Source organism: Lathyrus oleraceus, chromosome 3 (assembly GCF_024323335.1).
Source record: "Lathyrus oleraceus cultivar Zhongwan6 chromosome 3, CAAS_Psat_ZW6_1.0, whole genome shotgun sequence".
NCBI lineage: Eukaryota > Viridiplantae > Streptophyta > Magnoliopsida > Fabales > Fabaceae > Lathyrus > Lathyrus oleraceus.
In genome coordinates, this window is record NC_066581.1 from 356425274 (window position 1) to 356450446 (window position 25173).

At 37.4% G+C, this 25173-nt stretch overlaps 1 protein-coding gene and 1 long non-coding RNA gene across 3 annotated transcripts in view; both read left to right on the forward strand.

Moving 5' to 3' along the window:
• Positions 1 to 21722, forward strand: part of LOC127131272 (uncharacterized) — a 53425-nt gene extending 31703 nt beyond the window's left edge. The window contains exons 3-4 of the mRNA XM_051060200.1: positions 21478 to 21530; positions 21600 to 21722. Of these exons, the coding sequence (XP_050916157.1) occupies positions 21478 to 21530; positions 21600 to 21722 (176 nt within the window). The remainder of the gene's footprint in view (positions 1 to 21477; positions 21531 to 21599) is intronic.
• A 1348-nt stretch (positions 21723 to 23070) lies between these two features.
• On the forward strand, positions 23071 to 23853 carry LOC127127651 (uncharacterized). Of its 2 annotated transcripts, none has more exons than XR_007805398.1 (2): positions 23071 to 23336; positions 23427 to 23853. It is a non-coding gene; the product is annotated as an uncharacterized LOC127127651 (long non-coding RNA). The 2 variants fall into 2 exon arrangements; XR_007805397.1 differs by having other exon boundaries at positions 23071 to 23327.
• The last annotated feature ends 1320 nt before the right edge of the window (positions 23854 to 25173 follow it).

Below are 25173 nucleotides of genomic sequence, written 5' to 3' on the forward strand. Positions count from 1 at the left end.
TGCCTCACATTGACATGTTGGTAGACAATACAGCAAAGTTTGACATATTCTCCTTCATGGACGGATTCTCCGGGTATAACCAGATCAAAATGGCTCCCGAAGACATGGAAAAAACTACATTCATAACACCATGGGGAACATTCTGTTATCAAGTGATGCCGTTTGGGTTGAAGAACGCAGGTGCTACTTACCAGCGAGCCATGACAACGCTCTTTCACGACATGATGCACAAAGAGATTGAGGTTTATGTGGATGACATGATCGCGAAGTCTCGTTCAGAAGAAGGTCACTTAGTAGATCTATTGAAGTTGTTTCAACGATTGAGGAAGTTCCGTCTTCGCCTCAATCCGAACAAATGCACATTTGGCGTCGGGTCAGGTAAACTCTTGGGCTTCATTGTCAGCCAAAAAGGCATTGAAGTTGATCCAGATAAAGTAAAAGCTATCCAAGAGATGCCCGCACCAAAAATAGAAAGGCAAGTGAGAGGTTTTCTAGGACGATTGAATTACATATCCCGGTTTATTTCTCACATGACTTCCACTTGTGAACCTATCTTCAAATTGCTGAGAAAGAGTCAGAATTGTGTTTGGACAGAGGATTGTCAGAAAGCATTTGACAGTATCAAAGAGTACCTCATGGAGCCTCCTATCTTGTTACCACCTGTTGCTAGAAGACCGTTGGTTATGTATTTGACAGTGCTTGAGAATTCTATGGGCTGTATTCTGGGTCAACAAGACGAAACTGGAAAGAAAGAGCATGCCATTTACTACTTAAGCAAGAAATTTACTGACTGTGAATCACGATACTCCTTACTCGAGAAGACATGTTGTGCATTGGCTTGGGCTGCTAAGAGATTGAGGCAGTATATGTTAAGTCACACCACTTGGTTGATATCCAAAATGGATCCAATCAAGTACATTTTTGAGAAGCCTGCACTCACTGGTAAGATTGCAAGATGGCAAATGCTGTTATCAGAATACGACATTGAGTATCATACCCAGAAAGCTATCAAGAGCAGTGTGTTGGCTGAGTACCTTGCTCACTAACCCGTTGAAGATCACGATGATAATGAGGATGAGTTTCCTGATGAAGATGTCATGTTCCTAAAATCCAGAGATTGTAAAGAGCCACTTCCTGAAGAAGGACCTGAACCAGATTCTCAATGGGGTTTAGTATTTGATGGAGCTTCCAACGTTTATGGACATGGAGTAGGTGCAGTCATTATCACTCCAGAAGGTTCTCATATTCCTTTCACGGCAAGAATTTGCTTTGAATGTACAAACAACATTGCTGAATATGAAGCCTGTATCATGGGTCTTGAAGAAGCCATTGACCTCCGCATCAAAAATCTTACTGTTTATGGTGACTCAGCGTTAGTTATCAATCAGATCAAAGGAGAATGGGAAACACGCCACCCTGGCTTGATCCCATACAAAGACTATGCAAGAAGATTGTTGACTTTCTTCACCAAGGTTGAATTGCATCACATTCCTCGGGATGAGAATCATATGGCGGATGCTCTAGCTACGTTGTCTTCAATGTATCAAGTGGGTTTTCCAAACGAAGTACCCAGAATTGTGATCAAGCGACTTGATAGACCAGCACATGTGTTTACAGCTGAGGCCAGTTTTGATGATAAACCATGGTACCACGATATCAAGCATTTCCTTCAGACTCAGGAGTATCCTCTTGGAGCAACAGAAAAAGATAAAAAGACTTTGAGAAGATTGTCAGGCAGTTTCTTCCTTAATCAGAATGTGCTCTATAAGAGGAATTATGACATGGTCTTACTCAGATGTGTTGACAAAAAGGAAGCAAAAATGTTGATGAAAGAGGTTCACGAAGGGTCCTTTGGTACTCATGCAAACGGCCACTCTATGTCAAGAAAGATGTTGAGAGTTGGTTACTACTGGTTGACCATGGAATCGGATTGCTACAAATTTGTAAAGAAGTGTCACAAATGTCAGATCTACGCTGATAAGGTTCATGTACCACCAACCTTTTTGAATGTGATTTCTGCTCCTTGGCCATTCTCAATGTGGGGCATTGACATGATCGGTATGATTGATCCCAAAGCTTCCAACGGACACCGTTTCATTCTCGTGGCAATTGATTACTTCACCAAATGGGTGGAAGCAGCTTCGTATGCAAAGGTGACAAAGCAAGTGGTGGTCAGATTCATCAAAAATAATCTCATTTGCCGATATGGCATTCCAAACAAGATCATCACTGACAATGGCTCCAATCTGAACAACAAAATGATGGATGAATTATGTGAAAGTTTCAGGAACGAGCATCACAACTCTTCTCCTTACCGTCCCAAGATGAATGGGGCAGTTGAAGCTGCAAATAAGAATATCAAGAAGATCATTCAAAAGATGGTTGTTACCTACAAAGATTGGCATGAAATGCTGCCTTTTGCACTACACGGATATAGAACATCAGTCCGTACTTCAACTGGGGCAACCCCATTTTCACTTGTATACGGTATGGAAGTTGTGTTACCAATAGAGGTTGAAATTCCATCAATGAGGATACTAATGGAAACTCAGTTGTCAGAGGCTGAATGGTGTCAAAGCAAATACGATCAGTTGAATTTGATTGAAGAAAAAAGAATGACTGCCTTGTGCCATGGACAGTTATATCAAAAGAGAATGAAGCAGGCATTTGATAGGAAGGTTAAGCCGAGAGAATTCAAAGAGGGTGACCTTGTGCTCAAGAAGATGATACTATTTCACAATGATTCTAGGGGCAAGTGGACTCCTAACTATGAAGGACCCTATGTTGTCAAGAAAGCCTTCTCAGGCGGTGCTTTAATTCTTACAAACATGGATGGTGAAGAGCTTCCACGTCCCGTGAATACAGATGCAGTCAAGAAATACTTCGCCTAAAAAATGAAAAGAACAGCTCGCTAAGTTGAAAACCCGAAAGGGCGGCTTAGGCAAAAATGAGCGTCTCGGTGGACTGAAAACCTGAAAGGGCGGTCCAAGCAAAAATTAGAGACATAAAAAAAAAAACAAAGAGAATATTATCCCGGTAGATTGAAAACCCGAAAGGGCAATCTAGGCAAAAGTTAGGGATTTTAGGCAAGTAACTGCATAACAGAGATAAGATCATTGAAGTATCAGAATATTTTCAACAGTTCTCCAACTTTCTCAAGGCTGCAATACAGGTCAAAAGTGGAAGAGAGAATGATGTCATTGTAGTTCAACGTACCCTTTTTCCTCGAAATTACCATTTTCCAATTTATAAAGATCTATGGAATCACGCTGTTGGTTGATTACCATCCTATCAAATCAATTTGAGCCTTTCTATATTTCTTGGCACTCTTAATTTTCATTTCAATTTACGAAAGTTCTTTTACTTTGACAGATATGTTTTGAAACAAAAGTTTTGAATTAAAAACAGTTTTTGAAAAATATAAAGATTATTTATTTTGATTTGTGGACATCAATAAAAGGATTGAGACATGTGGTCCCAGTAATTCTGAAATCATGTGATTCCAACTAGACATGTTCATGTTACTATCCTTATATGTATATGATAAAAAAATCTCCACAGGTGTCTTGGCAGTAATATTTCTCCAGCAGAGGTTGTGATTCTGGATATCCCCAGCTATGCTTCCTAGTTTTCCTCAAGAGATCATGCAAGAAATATTTCAAGAAGTTTATTCCCTTCACTTGGGGCATGAAGACTCCCCAGTTAATTGATCATGAAGACTCCCCAGTTAATTGATCATGAAGACTCCCCAGTTAATTGATCATGAAGACTCCCCGGTTAATTGATCATGAAGACTTTGATCCAGGTTTTAAGTTACAGATTTGGCCTATGGGATTACTACAGGTATTTCCCCAGTAATTTATTAAGGAGGGATCAGCAATGTCCCCAGCAGAGGATGAGAAGGAAGATTTGATTTCCCTGAGCAGGAGTAATACAGAGGTCTCCATCCCTCAGCGAGTGAAGAAAGTTGATATTCAGAAACTACAGGGAATCTCCTGTTGTTCTCTGTCCATTCAATAGAAGGATATGTCTCCTCCTCAGTAATGTTTGGTAGTAAAAGAAGAGTGTGTTATGCATTTTAAGCAAATTCAAGAATTGCAGGATTTCTCCTGAATTCTCATTTATATTCAAAGGTCAGACATCACTGTTCCCCGGCAGAGTCTCCTAGAGGAAAGATCTCGTAACCAGATATCAGACACCATAATCCCCTGCAGAGTCTTCAGATACAGAAAGTCTCCATGATAATTAAAGCAAAAAAAAATCAAGGATAGATTTCCCCTATATTCTTATTCCCTGGAAAGATACCACCTATCCCCAGCGGACTTTATCCCCAGCGGAGTCTTCCAGAAGAATAATCCCTTCTGCATTATCAGCAAATTCAAGAATTGCAGGACTTCTCTTACAATATCATCTTATTTCCAGAGGATAACACCTTGTATCCCCAGCGGAGTCCTTAGAAAGGTCCAATCCTCATATACCTCACAAATTCAAGAACCACAGGGAATCTCCTGCATTTTTGAAGTAGAAGGCATCTCCATTCTTCTACGGAATCCTCAGCAGAGACAGACTTTTAAAGAAACCTGGATATGGTGCTCTTGTACCAATTCCCCAGCAAGTCTTTGTACTACTCCCCAGCGAGTCTCAGTGCAAATATCCAGCAAGTCCTTATGCAGCTGTTAACATTTTCAGTTATTCCTAGTTTTGTCTGTCCATCATGCATTCATTACTAAATATTCATGCATATCTATGACATATCATGCTTGCATTCATATGCACCTTGTTTCCTTGTTTATATTGTGGGTTGAGTCAATCTCTCCATATAGAGTATCCTCATAAGCAGCAAAATACCTTTTATTGGTCATGTTCCCCACAGAGATCTATGCCTCGTGGAAGATGGTTGTTTCAGTTGTAAATCCTGATGAGTTCATTCCTCTTCAGTTGAAGTCTTGTTTGACCGTTTCATTCTAGTTCTATCCTAGTTTGAACCTCGTGTCTCCAGATAAAGCTCAGAAATTGCCAGTAAAAGAAGGCAACAATATAGTCTTTGTGACTCTCATTCAGTAAAACAGACATGACAGATATTGTGTCCAAGTCCTTTATGCCTTCATCTTTGAGTTGGTACCCGTTACAAACTTGAGTTACCTACATCCATGAGTGGTAACCTTTGTTATCCCTCAGATAAATTAATTACTATCTCCATCTATGAGTTGATAACATCCTCACAGAAAGTTCCATGGTTCTACCTGCAACTTTGAGCTGGTAGCGTGCTTTCGTCTTTGAGTTTAGCACAGATTCCTTTTGATTCCACCTTCGTCTTTGAGTTGGTGAAGTACCTGCAACTTTGAGCCGGTAATATGCATTCATCTTTGAGTTCGCACATTTTCCTGTGATTCCATCTTCGTCTTTGAGTTGATGAAGTACCTTCATCTATGAGTAGGGTATGTTTGATCCTTGTTGAACTGATAGTGTGCTTTCATCTTTGAGTCTGCACAGATAACTTCTGATTCCATCTTCGTCTTTGAGTTGATGGAGTACCTTCATCTATGAGTTAGGTACATTTTGTCCTTCCACCGTCATCTTTGAGTCGGTAATGATAAACATCTCCAGGAAAATATGTTCTAAATTCTTTTAAACACCTTTGTCAATGAATCGGTGGTTGCCTTCAACTTTGAGTCGGCATTTCTCTGTCTACCTCATCAATGAGTTGGTAGTGTGCATTCAACTGTAAGTCTGCACAATGATCCTTAGGTCTGATTCTTCATCTACACCATCATCAATGAGTTGGAATTTGATTTCCCTAGCAGTGTTATTATCAATCTTTTGAAGCTTGCCTTCAACTTTGAGTTGGCATGTCCTGTTTACCTTATCAATGAGTGGGTAGTGAGCTGTCAACCATGAGTTAACGCAGTTCGATTCTTATTATGCCCTTGTATTACCTTCATCCTTGAGTTGGTATTCATCTTTTCTGTTACCTCCATCTTTGAGTTGGTAATGTACTGTCACATCAGTACTCTTGTTATATTGATCTTTTCCCACTTTCATCTATGAGATAGTGATGTATCGTCAGCATTGAGTCGATATCTCTTTTCCTCCTATTTTCCATCTATGAATAGGTAGTGAATCTTCCCCAGCTGAGTATTCTCAGTGTTTACCTTCATGCATTGAGTCGGTGTATGTCCTTCCCCAGTAGAGTTTGCACTCCTGTGTCTCTGTGTCTGTCTGTCTTTTGCATCATGCATACATGCATTTGCGGTCAAATTTTGTGGCGTTTGTCATATTTAATTACCTTACGCCATTCGATAGCCTCCGGCTATCTGGCCTAAGTTAATTAAATAGGGGCATCTGTCGCACCCCAAAATTTGACTTTGGCTTTGTTGACCACATCTTGATTAATCTCGTTGTCTCGTATTCATCTCAATTTCTTAAACTTCGCGTGACAACTGGTTTGATTAGGTTTTGTGTGTTTTCGTTGCTTACCGTGTTGTATTTCGTTGTTTTAGCAAAACCTGGCCGATATCGTTGCCTCGTATTTATCTCGCTTATCTCTTTTGTGCGTGGCATCACTTCGATTAGGTTTTGTGCGTTTTTATCTATTTAATTGTTTGTTTGTCGGTATTTTGACTGTATTTCGAATATATTAGAGTTTTCGTATTGTCCGATTATTTGTGATTGTGTTTGTCAGCGTTTTCGTGATGTCGTGTTGATTTTATTATTGCCTAGGGTTGTTTATTTAATTACGTGTTGTGCCGTGTGATTTAATCGAGTCTGTTTGAGTCGTGTTGTTGATTTTACTGGTTTACCGGTTTACTGGTTTATTGGTTTTATCAATTTGTCTGTTTTGCTGTGCAAATTGTCATCATTTTTATCGCGTTCGTGTCGCTCGATTTTATCGTATTTTAATCGTGTGCCGTTTAATATTATTTGTGCTTAATATTAATTGTGTTTAGTTGTTAATTAGTTTATTTAATTAGGATTAACATTATATTAGTTTATTATTATTATTATTATATAATATATAAATTATATTATTAATTTATATTAGATATTTTTTTAGGTTTCCTATTGTTTAAGTAATCTAAATATATATTATTAATTTATGTTAGATATTTTTTAGGTTTCCTATTGTTTAAGTAATCTAAATATATATATATATAGATGTTGTTAGTAAGAAAAGAAGGTGATGGATCAGTAAGAAAAAACGTGTGGTGAGAGAAACAGAGAATTGAAAAGAAATATTTTTCCAAAAGCATTACCGTATTTCACTTGTTCTTCATTTTCGGTAACCCAAAATCGTCCCGATTATTCACCGAAACACAAAACCGATTTCATATCTTTGAAGTTCGTTGAGTCCAGGTCACAAATATCCAAGGTTCATTTCATTCCGGCGTCGTTTCACCGATCAAAAGCGACTTTGAAGTCAGGTACTCACGAAGGCAGCCAGCACTGCGTCGGTGACAGTTTCCAGCTTTCGGTCGATCATTTGGACGATCAGAAGTTCATCCTCTTCACACAAGGTAATATTCTTCACTTATCTCTAAAATCGGCAAAGTTCCGACTTGCCGACATGTGTTTTAATATATTATTTATCTATATATATATATATATATATATATATATATATATATATATATATATATATATATATATATATATATATATATATATAATTTTTGTCTATTATATATCTAAATAAATAAATATATATATATATATATATATATATATATATATATATATATATATATATATATATATATATATATATATATATATATATATATATATATATATATATATATATATATATATATATATATATATATTATTTTTGTCTATTATATATTATTTGTCTAAATGTACATATATATTATTTTTGTCTACTATATATTTATTGTCTAAAAATAAATAAATATATATATATATATATATATATATATATATATATATATATATATATATATATATATATATATATATATATATATATATATATATTACTTTTCTTTACTAAATATTGTTTATCTTTTATTATTATTTTGCATATATGTTTTATTTAAATGTTAGTTAAATTAATTATTTGTTTAAATGTTTATTTTAATTAAATGTTTATTTATATCAAACGTTTATTTTGTCTAAAGTAAATGTTTATATTGTTTTTTTATATTTGTTTATGTTGTTACTAACCGTTTCGTTTCAGTTTCAGCTCGATTAACTCCACTAACTATTCGTAATACTAACTATTCATAGCTAACTGTGTTGTAATAATTTACTTTCTCGCATTTTTTATTTTCTGTATTGTGTGTTTAATCGTATTGTTCAAGTTTTATGTTAAAAAATCGAAAAATCCAAAAAAGAGAAACCCGATGCGATTCCAACGGTCGCCGTTTAAGAAACCCCTTTCACACACTCATAAGCTTACTCTTGGGCTTTCCTGTAATGAGCCCATTTATTTATTTCTTTAGGGTCTAGGCTCGTTCAAATCTAAAATCAACAAAATAGACTTTCCCCTTTTCTTTTGGGAGAACTACGTGGATTCTGATTTCTCCATTGCGCCTTGGAGATACGTAGGCATGAAGTCTACGACTTTATCGAGTCCAAAAACAATAAAATCTAGTTCTTTTCTCATCTCCCCAATCAAACGATCAAAGCGAAAAAAGCAAAGCATTCACATAAACATAAGCAAAAAGGTTCCTGTGGAGTACCACAGATGTAGAGGGTGCTAATACCTTCCCTTTGCATAACCAACCCCCGAACCCGTAACTCTAAAGGGATTTATCGTTATTTTTCCCTTCCTCTTTTTTGGATAAAATAAAAGACGGTGGCGACTCTTGCATTTAAAATATTTTTCAAACGGGTTAAGTTCAATCAATACTTAATCTCGTGAAAAATCCCGCCGCGACACACTTGCATGAAAGTTTCAATGAAGTCATGAAAAATGGAATTCATAGCACGTTGGTAAGTTGCTCCAGCGTTCTGTAAACCAAAAGGCATTACTACCCATTCGTAAGTTCCTATTGCTCCAGGACAACTGAAAGCCGTTTTAGGAACATCTTCCTCAGCGATAAAAAATTGGTTATAGCCAGAGTATCCGTCTAACATACTTAAGTACTCATGGCCTGCTGCGGAATCTATAAGCATTTCTACCACTGGCATAGGATATTCATCCTTTGGGGTAGCCGAATTTAAGTCTCGAAAATCGATGCATACCCTAAGTTTGCCATTTTTCTTAATTACTGGAACAATATTTGCAATCCATTCAACATACCTGGTTGTGCGCATGAACTTGCATTTTAGAAGTCTTTCGACCTCTTCTTTTATTTTCGACAGGATTTCTGGTGCGAAGCGTCTCGGAGTCTGCTTTACTGGCTTGTTTCCTTCCATTATCGGCAACTGCATTTCGACCAAACATCTGTCGAGACCAGGCATCTCGTCATAATCCCATGCGAAATAGTCTTTGAACTCTTTCAGCAACTGGACTATTTCGACCTTGAACTAGGGGTCCATTTTTGCGCTTATGTAGGTTGGTCTATTTTCTGCCCCCACTCCTAAGTTTATTTCTTCTAATGGATCCTGCGCCACCATCTTCTCGTTAGTTGACACTGGATCTTTTTCGAACCCTAGAGGTTCGTCATCATAAATGGCGTCAAGCTTTTGGTGTTGCCATTCGCCCATTTGGTTGTTATCATGATCTTCTACAACGTCTCTTTAGGGACATTGTTTATCGGAATTTTCTTTGCTGGCTTCGACAGCCATGTATTTTACTTCAGCCTCAAGGGCCTCTTTGAGTTTGATTTCGGCTACGTAAGCCGTAATCTTTTCGAGTGCGGATTGTTTACTCGTCATCGTCAAATTCGCTTCCCCATCCCATTGGCGCTATATGAGTAGTTCCCCACATGTAAGTTTCGCCAATTACTTCTTTATCCCACTGGAAACCATGTGTAGGATGAAGGTACATAGAGCAGTAGGCATTGTCTATCGCCTTTAAGTCGAATTCGGCTGGACTGCATGGAGGTATGTGAGCCAGGTTCTTGTCGAAGCTTTGACTGCTGACATTGTTTATCTCTGTCATGAAGTAGCTTTGATCAGCCTCAATGTTTTCGACGATCCCGTCTGGCCTCCATATGGCTATTCGCTGATGCATTGAAGAGGGTACGGCTCCTACGCCATGAATCCACTCCCTTCCAAGCAGTAGGTTGTAGTTCGCCCTTGAAGCTATGACCATAAACATCGTTGGCCTTGTTATGGTTCCAACAGTCAGATTCACTTGGATAACGCCCATGGTGGTTCCTACTTTTCCTTCATAATTCGACAGCACCATGTTGTGGGGTTTCGCGTCTGAGTCGTCTTTCCCTATCTTCTTCAGCAGGAAATGGGGCATCAAATTCACTGTTGCTCCCCCATCCACCAGTATCTTATTCACACCAACATTCTCCACCTTTCCTTTTATGAACAAAGGCTTCAAATGCGCTTTCATGGAGTCATCTGGTCTTTCGAAGAAAGCGTTCTGCTCTTCGACGCATCCATTATTCATAACGTAGTAGCAAACGGGCCTGTGTGCCATTGTTTCCTCTTCCGTCTCGTCTTCTTCGTCTTCGACCTCCATAACTCTATCATAGTTGTCGCATTACGCGAAAAACCGGCGGGAAAACGAAACAACAGAGCCGCCATCGTGCGTTATTTATCCCAAAGAAGGGAAAGGAAACGCTCGAAGTAAACCTGGAAAAGACATGGTATCGCGACCAGAGAGAGATGGGATCGGGAGTCGGTTATGCGAAGGGAAGGTATTAGCACCCCTACGCATCCGTCGTACTCGACGGGATCCACGCTCAAAGGAATAGAAGAAAGGTTGCTAAAAATTGCTCAAACATTGCACAAGGCTGGAAGGAAACACAGAAAGATAAAAGAAACGGGACTCGGCAGGATATCACATCCTGGGCCTACGTAGTCTGTCAGACACAGACATCAGAGTCGACGTAGTTCGGGACAGGGGAAACGTGCTCGCTAGGATGTTGCATCCTATGCATACGTATCTTCTCTAACCGGAGAAGAATCAGAGCACTCGTAGCTCGGCTAACGCACGCCAAACAAAATACAAAGAGGAAACAGGAAACCGACTGCCAATCGCTGGACTTACGTCAGACTCCACACAAACAGGCAAACATAGAAACCGAATGCCAATCGCTGGACTTACATCAGACTCCGAACCAAGACACAGGAAACCAACTGCCAATCGCTGGAACTCTTCTCCACAAATGACCGACTCAACAAGATCTTGGGTTCTTATTCACAATGCATCAACACATGATGTGAGCAAAGTGAATGACACAACTGAATAGCAGGGGATGGGTTGCACATCCCTTTTATCTGTCAATTGCCTCTTAAGAGGACTTTACCTGCTTGGCACAAAATTAAACAACCACAAACATTGCCTCTTAAGGAGGGCTTCAGACAGGTGCCTGCCAACATAACATGACAGGTCTTCCAGACTACATGAAGATCAAGAAATTATACCTCAGTGGTATGCAAACCACAAGCAAGCAAAGCAAAGTTCAAATGAACTTAAAGCAACTTAGGTACCTGTGGAAACAGCTAAACCAATCAGTACAAAATCCAGACAAACAGTCAACAGTCAATGTTAAACAGACAACCCAATATGCAACACATAGACCATAAACACAAGTGAACCATCACCAAGGCCTAAAAAACAAGCAAATGTTAGCCAACAACAACAAATTATCAAGCTCAAATGAAGGAGCAACATCAATCATGGAGATGCACACTTGAACCTGAAATCACAACTCAAATGGTAAGTCCAAACCACTAGGTCAAAGCCTAGGGTCAAAAGGGAATCAAAAATCCAAGACAGAAACTCAAACTCAACATGGATCATTTTTAACCAATCAAGAACAAGTCCTAAAAAGGACCAAACCAAAATCATCATGCAAGTCCATTTGGTAGGCAAGAGAAGTCAATGACCAATTCAAGGCACACATTTGAACATTAAGAATGAAAATTCCCAATCAAAACAGAAATGATTCAAATAATTCTGGAAAAATTCATGAACATTCAACACATCTAACATGATTATCACACAAAAAATCAGAAGCATTAGAGGTCATTTGGCATGGAAATCAAATTGCACAAGTAAGAACAACCAAATGTGTGACACAAATTGTCACACCATGTTAACACAAGCATAAAATAGAAATGGTACATGAGAAAAATACAAAACCAAGCCTAAAACATCCATCAATGTGTCTAGAATCAGCATGTAAAATTTCAAGTCCATTGGATTAAAATCAAGCATTTCATAATAGAAAGAGCAAGGCAAGGTCACAAATGCACCTATGGTCAAAGATTCTAGAGCAAATAAAATTCCAGCCAGGCACAACTTTCAAACTCATGATCATAAAAAACTAGACAAAACAAGGATCATTTTGCAAAAAATTGGGAGTGATTTGGAGCATTTTTCAATTAGTTATGATTTTTGCAAGTTGATGAAAAAACTTGAAATAAAAATGGCATAGCATGGCAAAAGTGAAAAATAAATTCCAAAAACGCCTGAAGCAGGAATCGAAGTGAGGACCATGGATTAAACAATGTTCTGGGCGCGTTCTTCAGGTAGAACCCTAGTGCACCAGACTATGAAGATCTTCATCTTCTTCATGAAGATGAAGATGAACACCATGAATGTTCATGCAAGCTTTTTCCAGAATTTCCAGATTTTCTCAGAATTTTACAAATTATATATCGTTGGAAATCTCTTTCAATGTAGAATTCAAATATCATATTATCTAAGCCTAAATCTCCATGGATTTTCTGAATCGAAGCAAAGAAGTTTCTAGATCTAAACTTGAAATCATCATATCTCACTCAATTTTTATCCAAATCGCACGAAATTTATATCAGAATTCTCACCACAACAAGATCTACAAGATTATGTACATAAAAACAAGAATTAAAAGATGCGAAAATTTGACCTCTTGAAGAACAGATCTTGAATTCTGCAGATTCCAAGGCCTTGAATGCTCCAAATCAACTCCAGAATACTTGTAGTGATGTTTGATGATGAAATTGAGGCTTGGAAACGTGTAGATCTTTCTTAAATCTCAAATGCCATGGTTATGTTCTTGAGCTCCACATGCACAATTCTAGTCCAATCTTGAAGATCCATATCTTGATCTATGTTAAATCCACACCAAGGAACAAGAATATGGAAGAAAATTGGTATGTTATGTGATGAAAATTTGAATTATGATTAGGAGAAAATTTTGGAGGGAAATGAAAACTAGGTCTAGAAATGGTGAATTGTGATTAACCTTCCCAAATTATGTTACAATTATCTATATATACCATGTCCTAATCTCATTTTAATTAAAATTAATCAAAGTTAATTAGAGATTAAGCAAAATAAGGGTGCATGGCAGAAATTGGAAATTTGGTGGTGCATGGCAATTCCAAACGTGAACAGTACCATATGGGAGCTCATTTTCACTCAAAATCTTCCCATGCACATGTTAGCAATGGTCATTTGTTCCCATGATACACCAATTTCAAGTTTATGATTTTCCCTCCAAAATTGACTTGAATGAACAAATGATCATATGTTCAAATTTCATGCAATGTGATGGATGTTTTGGAAACGTCATGTCATGACAAGCATTTTGCAAAAAGAACCACCAAATTTGGAGTTATGAACCAAAAGTTACGGCCATTTGAAGTTCCATGTACACTTGGCAATGATTTGACCATATCTCCTCAACCATTCATCAGATGCTCGTGATCTTGGACTTTTTGGAAATAGGAGAAAGAGATATTCAACTTTCATGTTGGACAAAATTTCATTTGAAGCTTCTTTGATGTTGCAAAGTTGAGTTGAAGTTGGTCCAAAAACTTGCCATTTTTGGAAACTTTCAAATTACAGGTCACTTTCCATTTTGGGAAACTTTTGATCTGGCTTCAAAATCTTCAAGGTAGATGTTTGACATGTTGAATAACCTTCTTTGGGACATGAATGAAGTGTCTCAAACCATTTCTCCATCTCCTAGCCCTCAGTTGACTTGCAGTAGACTTTTATAGGCCTCAGATGACTGGGTCATGCACTGTGGACTTCTGAGCCCCTAGCCTTTGGTCAAGTTGCTTCAAAATGATCCTTGGGTTGTGTAAGCTCATTGGAACAACCATAGGGCTTTTATCTCATGGAAAAACCCTTGCTCTCTTGCACAGATGGATTCTCCTGATCAGTCTTGACTGATGATATGCAATGGACTATGCAATGTGAATGCAATGTTAATGACCTAAAAATTAAATGAATGTACACATGGGAGGTGCAAATTTGAGGTGCTACAATAGTCTCTAGGGAGAACAGAGACCACGTTGCAGATCACATTGAAGGATGATTCTGAGTCAGATTCGAAGTTGTCCGTTATTTCGTCGTCTTCCTGCATCTTCTCTTTCGACGCCACAGGTTCGACGATGCTGCCAGGATTGATCTGGAGGGAAGCCTCTTTTCTGCTCCTTATCTGACGACTGTTACTAGACTCCGCTTTATCTTTGCTGTCAGCGTCTTTTTCATTCACGCTCTTTTCTGCAGCCTCTTTTTCTGCCCTCTTCTGCCTCTGGAATCTCCTCCATTGGGATCTGGACATGGGGTTTTTGCCTTTGTAATTCTCTGATGGATATGGTCTTGGCTTGTGCTTTTCCATTTCCTTCTTGCCTTCCATCGAAGCGCCTCTCTGAACCTCAAACTTTCCCCATTTTTTCTACCCCTGGGCATCTCTAATGGGTTGAACCCATTTGTCGTCCGTTGCTTTGTTGGATGGTTTATAGGTGTTATGGCGTCTTTCTCCATGCCTCCACTGGTGGTGATCACTTCTCCTCGGGTCATACCTTACTATTCCCCAATTCTCTTTCCTCTTGGCTTTATCCACTGCTTCCAGGTTGGTTGCTGCCTTCCTGTCGAAGATTGCACTGCAGCGTGGGCATAGCATTACTTCGGTTTTCATCCTTTGGCACCTCCTGATGAATTCTATTAAATTTTCCTCCTCTTTAGGATACGCCAGCCTTTAGTGCTCCTTTCGACGATGATCTTCGCCCACTTCGGTCTGGTCCCTCTGAGATATTTCCACCATATTCACCCCAACATTTCGTTCGTCAGCGATGCTTAATTCGTTCATCTTTCTAATGAGTCTCTCATCTTCACCTTCGACACCTTTTGGTGCTTGGTCGAATTATTTCCTTGGGCAGCAGCACCAGGATATGCTCTTGGGACCATGTTTGCAACAACATTTGTTCCAATTCCTTTTGGGGTCTTCCATTACCCTACGCAGAATTCCACTGACCACGGGCTTCAAAGGACCATTAACAGCTTCCGCTTTAATTTTTGTGACTTCTTCACTGAAAGGCCCCGTAGTGTTGACGCAGTTTGCGACACCACCTGTCTTTGTTTGATCAAGATCAAGGCCTTCAGTAGCCTTGTTTTCGATAATGAGGTCTTCAGTAACCCTCTTTTTCGTATTAGGGGGACTCTCGATTGCCTCCTCTGTTTCTTCATTGTCGTCTGAAGAAGCATCTCCCCAACCGCTTGGTTGGATTGTGTTGATGTCGATCTGAGAGCTTGCCGGCGCATTGTACTTCACGAGATAATCATACTTTCCACTTGGTTGTCCCAAGCGGTCCCAATTCCCTTCTTGTCGAAACTTCACATCTTAGACGGTATCGTCACCGTCCCTTTTGTCGAAACCTTCAGTAGTTTCCATCCTTTTCTGGCTGTCGAAGCCTTCAGTAACTTCAACTTCGTTCTGGCTTGTGAGATCATCAGCAATCTCAACCATGTTGATGTTTGTGTCGAAACTTCCAGGGGCCTCCACCATTTCCAAATTGCCATCAGGAGCAACTTCGATCTCCACCATGTTCACGATGGATGGTTCAGCGTAGTGGGCTTTGACTGGCTGCATAGGATTCGAGTCGATCCTCATCTGTGGTTTTGGTTTGTCACCAAACTTTAGCCTTCCGTCACGGATAGCATTTTGAACGAGATCCCTGAAAAGGAAACAACGAGACGTTTTATGGCCTAGAAAATTATGGTATTTACAAAAACCTCTCTTTTTCTGTTGTTCCATAGGCGGTTCTTTAGCGCCTGGAGGTTTTATTAATTGACCATCTTTAACCAACAGATCGAAAATTTCGTCACACTTGGTGATGTCGAATGTATAAGTCCTTTTGGGGAACTTATCGTTGGTTTCGACTGGGTTTCCGTTCGACGGAGTTAGTACTTTACATGAATAAGGTGGGCCTTGTTTTAGTTCTGCTAAATCAATCTCTCGTTCGTCGAAATTACTTGGTTCGTTTTCGTCGTACTCATCATCTTGGCGAACCCCTACGTAGGCCACCCTTTCTTTTTTATTCTTATTTGCTCTGAATTTTTCGTCCCTTAACCTTTCGACCTGTCTCACTCTATCTTCTAATTGTGCCATATCCCTCAGATACTGGGTATCTAGTTTCTTCCTTATAGAATAATCTAGTCCCCCTGCGGCCATTTCGACCAACTCATGTTCTGGCACCGGAGTGAAACATCTAGCCTTTAGCAATCTGAACCTATTTAAATAATCATCTATTGGTTCTGAGTGTTTTCTCTTAACACTGGCTAATTCTTTCAGACTTATTTTTTTTTTGTCCCATGTAAAATTGCTCGTGGAATAATCTTTCTAATTGGGTCCACGTATACACTGAGTTTGCAGGCAAAGATGTAAACCAAGTAAACGCGTTTTTTGTTAAGGAACTAGGGAAATATTTTATTTTCAAATTTTCGTTACGGGCTATTTCCCTCGCTTCGATCAGATAACGTGCCACATGTTCTATGGTGGACTCGCTAGTATCCCCTGAGAATTTTGTGAACTTAGGAACTTTCCACCTTGGTGGCAGTTCTTCTTGCAGAATATACTCCGATAGTGGGGAAGCGTAACTGGGCCTATGTAATCCCATGTTCACCCCATTTTGTGCCATTATCGTTTCGACCATGGCCGCTAAATTATTTTCGACAGGGGGGTTATTATACCGGATTCGCTGTTGCAACACAGCATCCGCATCTTGGCCTCTCTGGATTACTATCCTTCTAGGCTCTTGTGGAACAGGGATTTCAACACGAGGCTGTTCGACTACATCCTCTTGATTTCTGACGTTTGTTTGAAGATTGTCTAACAGTATTTGGTTTATTGTAGGCTCTTCCTGGACCGCTACCTCTGGTTTATGAACCACTTGTTCTCTGTGTCGGGTTTGAGGGACCCCAAAAAAGTCAGCAATGCGCGTCATTTGCGCTGCCAATAATTGTTTTGTTTGGGTGGTGTTTTGTATTAGGGGGTTAAACACCGCTCCCATTTGTTGCGTCAACATTTGGACCATATCATGATTACTCTCGTCCATTTGTTGTCTAATTACCTGCGCAGAATTATTTGTTATCGACGGCACGTAAAGTTGTTGTTGATTTAGTCTACTCATGTTTTCGCCACATCCTGACCCTTGTAAAGGTGAAGACATATTGGCCATAGAATCAGAATACACTACCGGGGAATTGTGTAGATTTTCCATTACTGAAGTTGGCATTCCAAATGGTTGTTCCCTTCCAGGCAGAGGCATGGTGAAATTTGTCACAAAAGGCCTAGAAGTGTTTCCCATAGGAGGGGGTGTCCCAACGGGCATTTGTTGTGCCCTAATGGACGAACTAGGCACACTTTGCGATATTGAAACCGCTGGTATTGACCCTGTTGACGAAGGTACAGCCTCAGACACAGGGACTGATCCTACATTGCCTCCTGTCGAAGGGATAGGGTTGGATACTGGGATGGCTTCATTTGGATTCGAATTATTTGGATTATTTGGCTGATTCACCATTTTCCTTACTCTTGTTCTTTTAGGTATTTCTACGTCGGATACGGCTAATTTACCGCTTCTTAGTCTCATACAACGAAGAAAAACTTTGACTAACGATTATCTAAGTTTTAGCTTTCTGCACTGTCCCACTGGGCGTGCCAATTTGTTCGCTGTGAATTTTGGCGAACAACCTCTGGTTTACCAAAACTTGTAGAATTGGGTTACTTGCAGGATCAACCACACAAATCCTAGGACATGTGTAGATCTAAATGACTTTGAAGATATCTAGAACAACTTTCATATCTTTCATTTTGGTTCTCTAAATATTTTATGTCGAAAGATGTTGATTAAAACGTTTAAACAGATGTAAATTTGACAAGATAAGATAAATGGCAGAAAGTAACTGACGAAAACATAAAGTGTCGAAAAGAAAGTGCAGAAAGATAATTGACTGGAAAACGTAAAAGGAATTTGTAAAGAACTTTAAACTTTATAAAATAAACTTTGAAGGAATTGGTGTTTGTTTACACATACATGTTCCAAATATGACTCTTTTCTCTCACACGGGTACTTTGAGTGTTTTCAGGAAATTTGTACAAGTAAATTTTCACCTTTTTTCGATAACAACTACCCTATTTATATACAAATAACATAACTGTTACTAACTACCAAATCCTAAAACTGTGACACATGGCTTTCTTCCTTTCGCCAGATGCTCCCACGCGTCTTCTGCCAAACGTCACAACTCTTCTGAATTTGAATATTTACACTTTACGTCGAAATGACGTCTCTCTCCAGACTTTGTCGAATTGTCGAAATACTACAACATCCTCCATGTCTGTCAAAGGTTCCTTTCCAGCTGCAGATATCTTGTCGAAATGTCGAAGCTTCAATTTTGTCGAAGTGTCGAACAACACTTATCAACCAAACCGTTTATCCCATGTCATCATTTGTCGAAAGAACCATTCTGCATACCAAATCTCATGGCGTCGAAAACGCATGTATACAGACACATAATAGTAATCTCCCCTTCTGAATTACTATCCACCATTAACAACAAAATTTCACACCATACTACATAATTAATCACCATATAACCATGCATTTTATAACAACACAAATCATATTCACACCATGTAACATCGCCCAACAACAACACCATATCAAATGCATATTCACATAATATTCAATCATGTTAATTCATCTTAACATTAATTCATCATTAGTTCATTCGATTACATCGATTAGTTACTTGATCACCAATCCTAACTAGAGCATCACCATAAAAACTACCAGTTTTCAAATTTTCCAACACCTAACTAGCCTCTTAATTCATCAATATGGGATAACCATATGCTTTAGCTTTCCAACCTTTAAACCGCGCCTCATTTGGACTTACAGAACCAAATTTATGGAAAAAACGATCAGGTAACATACTAGGTTTTAGTTAAGCAAATATTCAAAATTACACTAGCATCAAACGTTTGATACCAGGGTGCAATAGATTGACATCAAACCTATTTACATTCTGCCTTTGAAATTTTTCACGGTTTTGTTGCATGCAGTTTATCGATTCCCTGAATTAATCGCTTGTCATGGTTAAACTTTTCATATTTTTCCAAAATAAAATGCATGCCATTGATTGACATATGGCGTCAATCGATTGACATATGGTATCAATCGATTAACATCAACCCAGAATGCAAATATTCCTAATTTTCTCACATGAACTTCCTCTTCATTCCTTATCCCACATACATCATTTCAACCCTCATTATAACATTCAAATACACCTTAACATGAATTGAACAACATATAAACGTATCATCATAATCAAACATGTTTAAACACACATATCAAGTCATGGATCATAACAATTGGACATACAATTCATTCATCACTTTCATCAAATTCATACTCATGTTCAAAGCTTAAATTTTCCCAACCATGGTAGAAACTCACATACTCATAAACAGAAGAATACAACATGAATTGAGTTACAACTAATCATATAACAATGCAATCAATCGTCAATTTTTCATATTATCTCACAATAACAACAAATCAAAATAGAATTTGCACAATCCCTAATGAGACCAAGGGTCTCTCTTCTCCACCCTTTCATCCCAAACACCCATATAGAAAGCTCTTTCTTCCCTTACCTTAGATTCCTTACAAAACTCTGAATTGGTGATGGTTTGATCTTCCCTCTTCAAGCCTTAGCCTCCCCCTTTCTACCAAAAGATGAAACTTTTTACGTATTCTATTCTCAAAGGATCCACTAATCTTTCTATTTATCTCAAACCCTAATTTAATATCTTGATAATTACACTGAGGCTTAACTCTTCTTATTTTATTTACCACTCCCTTATTTTATCCTTAGTTCCTATTTTCCACCTAATAACTACTTTTCTTATTTATTTTAATTAATTAAAAACAAGTATTATTCTAATTATTTCTAATTATTCTAATCTTTCTACCACCCCACCAATGGTGTCACTCCATTCTACCACATACACATACAACTCAAGATATTTAATTAAAAACATATCACGTACCAATTAATTAAATAAATAAATAAAATTTTATGATGTTACACCTAGCACATGATAACCTGTCACCTGAGTGACTTTTACACATGCACAAAACACATTAAATTCCCAAAAGGGAGCACCTAGTGTGCTCCATACTTAACTAGCTAAAAACAACAAAATTTAACTAATTACTTCAAATTAAACTAAGCAGAGCAACATGAAATCAATTATAAGGGCTCAAATACCTTACAATTAATGAGTTATCAGTTCATACTAAGGGAAAAATCAAAACCTAAAAAGTCACCCACCTCTTTCAAGAAATTTAAGATGGTGGTGACTGATGATGATGGTGGTGAACTTCCCTCTTCTCTTAGGCGCATGCATTCACATCTCCAAGCCCTAATTGATCCTCCTCTTCAATATTGAGCTTAACCTTTTTCCAACCAATTAAGCTCATGGTGAAGTTTCCCAATCAATGACGAATGTTGTTCTTACATGAATAAGGTGAAGATTAGAGATAGAATAAGATATAAATTGAAGAAGATTGGTTAGAGGTATTTGCCTTGATTTCACCATTGGAAGGAAAGCTTTTCCTTCTCCTCTTTTCTCTTTCACATGAACCTTCCTTTTCAGAGAAAGAGGAAGTTATGAATTTTCCTCTAAGAAATTATTTATAAAGCCATCATGCTAGACAATCATTCTACTCCTCACTTAAAATACATGAAATTTCTCAATTGTCCTTCCTCATATCATTCTCTACCAATAGCCATTGCTCACTAATCATGATTTATTCAATTAATTACCTTACGTAATCCTCACTTAATCTTAATTTCTCTTGAGTTATCGCATTACATCGTAAAATGACCAAAGTATCTGTTAAGGTGAAATGTCTATTTTACCCCTTGATCTTCCAATTCCATGATCTACAACACATCCTTAGTTACCAACATATTTAACAGCGTCGATCACTTATGAATCAGTTTTCAATCAATATCGAACGTTTAATTTCGTTCTTCCATGAAGTACTCCTTTCCATGGTTTTAAATTGCAATTGCGGCTGCGGTCGCGGTTGCAGGTGTTGCGGATGCGGCTAATACGGTTGCTGCGATACGAATTACGGTCATTACGGTGTGAAATACTTTTATACTCGCACCAAACACAAAATTATGTAAAAATGAATAGGACTTCTCGTTGCAGAGTGATGCGGTCCAATGCAGCGATGATGCGGTGCGGTGCGGTGCAGTTTTGATGCGGTCTGGTGTGGCGGTGGTGCAGTCCGGTGCGATGGCGATGCGATTTTGTTACGGAGATTCCATGTGATTTCATTTCACATCACAATTGTGGCGTGTTGCCGTTGCAGTATCGTCCGCATCCGCAATATTGTGCGGTCCGCAATTTCAAACCATGCTCCTTTCGCCTCATTTTTATGGATCATCATAATGAAATATCCCTTAAATTCCAAGTTGTGTCCTCTTGGAACTGCAAAATAATATGTGGATATTACGCATCTTTCTGCTTGGTGTGTCTTTATATTATGTTCTCCTTGATGGACCTTCAACTATCTTCAATTAACCAATGATCGCCCTAGTAATACTAATTCATCCACATTTTATGTGTAGGCTTTTTAGATGTCAAAGACTCTCTTCATGGTGACTCTCACATGTATTATTCTTATGCCGATATTGGTTTTGACTCGTTTCCAATCTTGTAGCTTGCGTTACTTGATAACTAATAGTAGCTCATATACACCAGGTACATACCCGCTTCTAGCATGATGTATGCCATGTTCATGTTGATTGGATAAATCATTTGTTTATTCACAGTGAAGTAGCAGATCTTATTTCCCGGATGTAGTCGTGGTTAGTGTTGATTGGGTGGGGAGTTTTGTTGTTCCTTTTAGTTAGTTGGCCTTTGTAGCATTTACTACTCTTTACGCTATTTTGTTGGGTTTGAGGTTTTTCTAGTGCTTAGATGTTGGTGTATATATAGAGAGAGAGAAAATAGAGTCTACAAATTATTTGATTGAGTCATGTTAATAAGAAAAATATTTGCGTACAATAATCGAAACCCTACCTATTGAGTTAAAGTTTTTTCTCAAAAAAGATTAACTGCAAAACGTAAATATCTTGTAGGAAACTATAGTTTCAAAATTGTGTCCCCTGGATATATTATTTTTTAGAAGACAAATATTAAGGTAAGCACAAGCGAGCCTAACATAAAAAAAACAACAAAAGAATATACACACACCCATAGTACCAAAGAAACAAAAACCAGAGTACTAATACAAGAAAAATAAAACCAAAGCAAAACACTTCCCCAAAAAGAGGTAAAGGTAAATTTCAACCCGAAAAAAAAAACTTTCAAGAACATTCTACCTCAGAGCTTGAGCCACTCAATAGCCATGGTATTCGATTTTAGGCATGACATATTGCCAAAAGAAGAAAAGGTTGATATATTCAACTTCTATCATTCCCAAAATGGATTAATTCCAACCATACTACTAAAGAAGAAATCCATTATTAATGCCTAACTTCCTTATAGTTCCATTATTAGTTATGTAATAAAAGAAACGTATGATATCAATTAACTCTTACTTCTACATTAAAGAAAAAAAGAAAAATATATGTCACCCTCACTTATTTTCTTCACATAATAATTGAGTCTTTTTCTATTTATTTACCGTGAGTAGTTGTGTAATATACGAGTTTTCTATTTAAATTATAACTTAATAAATAGTCGAATTTTATTTTCAATATAATTTTTTTTAAGTGAGTACTATATAAAGAGCTTGAAGTTTAGCATTCATAATGCAGAACAAAAGAGAATCATAGAGTTGAAAGACAAAACCTTCAGAAAAAATGGCAATGCACATTAGCAAACTTTTTCTCTTGGGACTTTTATGCATTGCATTGGTCCTATCTTCCGGTGAGAAACGTGAGAACTTTCTCCTTTAAATTATATTTTGTACATCATTGTTAAAATATGAAATGGAGTTTTGAGTTTGAGAATTTTTTTGTTTTGTAGTAGGAGCAACCGGTAACATTGCAGGTGAGATATGCATTGGTGGACCATGTCAAGATTGCGGCAGAAGATGCCTTATATGGGGATTTCAGAAAGGTGGCTGTAATTTAAGTTCATTGTGTTGTTGCAGTGATCCTTTTTGAAATAAATTACATTATAAATATATATTACGTAATATCGAATAATATAAATAAGACACATTTTCTTCCAAATCTTTTATTTTCATGCTTGAAGCATACATACTTGATGTATGGTTTGAGCAGAAGTAAAAGTGGAAGATTTGAAAGAAGAATGACTTCTTCAACTTAAAGACATGGCGTATAGAATTATGCATTCAAGAATTGGGGTGAAAACTGTATCGATTTAAATATTATGTATCATGGGTGTAAATTATAGTTTATATCCAATGAAACATTAGTATTTTATTTTAGTGTTCTTTTGCAATTCTTTACAATAACTCATTTTCTTTGAGTCAATCACCAATCATAATAAGGAAATTAGTTTGACATTAAACACTGCATCACTAATCACACACTTTTCATATTTGAATATACTATCATTTCTTGTTCTCCACAAGCACGATACCATGACGTTGTCATACAAATCATGCATTCTTTGTTCTTCTCTATTTTTTCTTTCCACAATTTGTAAATGATCAATTGAGTTTGCCCCATCCAACCCTACACTATCAGTCAACACCTGAATTTGTTGCGAGACAGCGAAAAAGAAATTACAATGAAAAAGTAAATGTAACAATTCTTCGTTATTTCCTGCACAAAATGTACATTTGTTTTCTTCATTTTTTGAAATAATTGTTTGTTTTATCAACTGAATTCTTGTGAGCAGTCTGTCCAACAAGAGCCTCCATGTGAAAATCTTAGTTTTTGGCAAGTATCTTAATTTTTGATTAAAATTTATTTCTTTGAATATGAATAAATAGAAAGAGGTTGCCGATTCATACTCTATCCTATAATGAGATTCATTTGTATCATTTCTGTATTTTAATTACATAATTTTAAATTTAATGGTATACAATCCAATAAATTTATTGTCTCATTAATTATGTTTTTATTTTAATTTACTTACTAATAGTAATGGTTGGCAATTGGAATATTCTTGTTTAACAAGAACAAATTATTCACACAGGAAATACAATGACTAAAATTTTGCCCATTTCGATGCCACAATCTTTCTTTTTTCCAATAAAGACTTCCCTTAGAATAATATTCTTGAGGCATGCAGAAGATAATGATATTTCTAATCTTATACACTATCCTGATCTTCTCTGATTATATTATACGAGTTCAGACAATCGATGTGTCAGCCTTCAATATTTTAATACATTTTTCTCCAATTAATACTATAAAAAAGATGTCAAATTCCGGGGTTATTTTTATCCAAATTTACTAGGATTTTTGATTGTTCAAAACGATTTCCGGGAGTTTTAAAAACCGCCGCACATACGATTTTCACAATTTATATTGATTTTCACAATTTATATGTGAAGGTTTTGAGCAACCGCTAGTATCTAGTTTAAATTGGAACAATTAGACTTACCCAAGTTCAAAACTCCTCCGAATGATTAAAAATATCAAAAAAAAATATCAAAAAAAAATTATTAAAAAATACGATGTTTCAAAATAAATAGACCCGAACATCTAAAAAATCACAATTTGTTGAATGTGACTCATATCGTTGAGATGATTATGAATTGTTGAGCGTATAACTCATATTGTTGAGATAATTATGG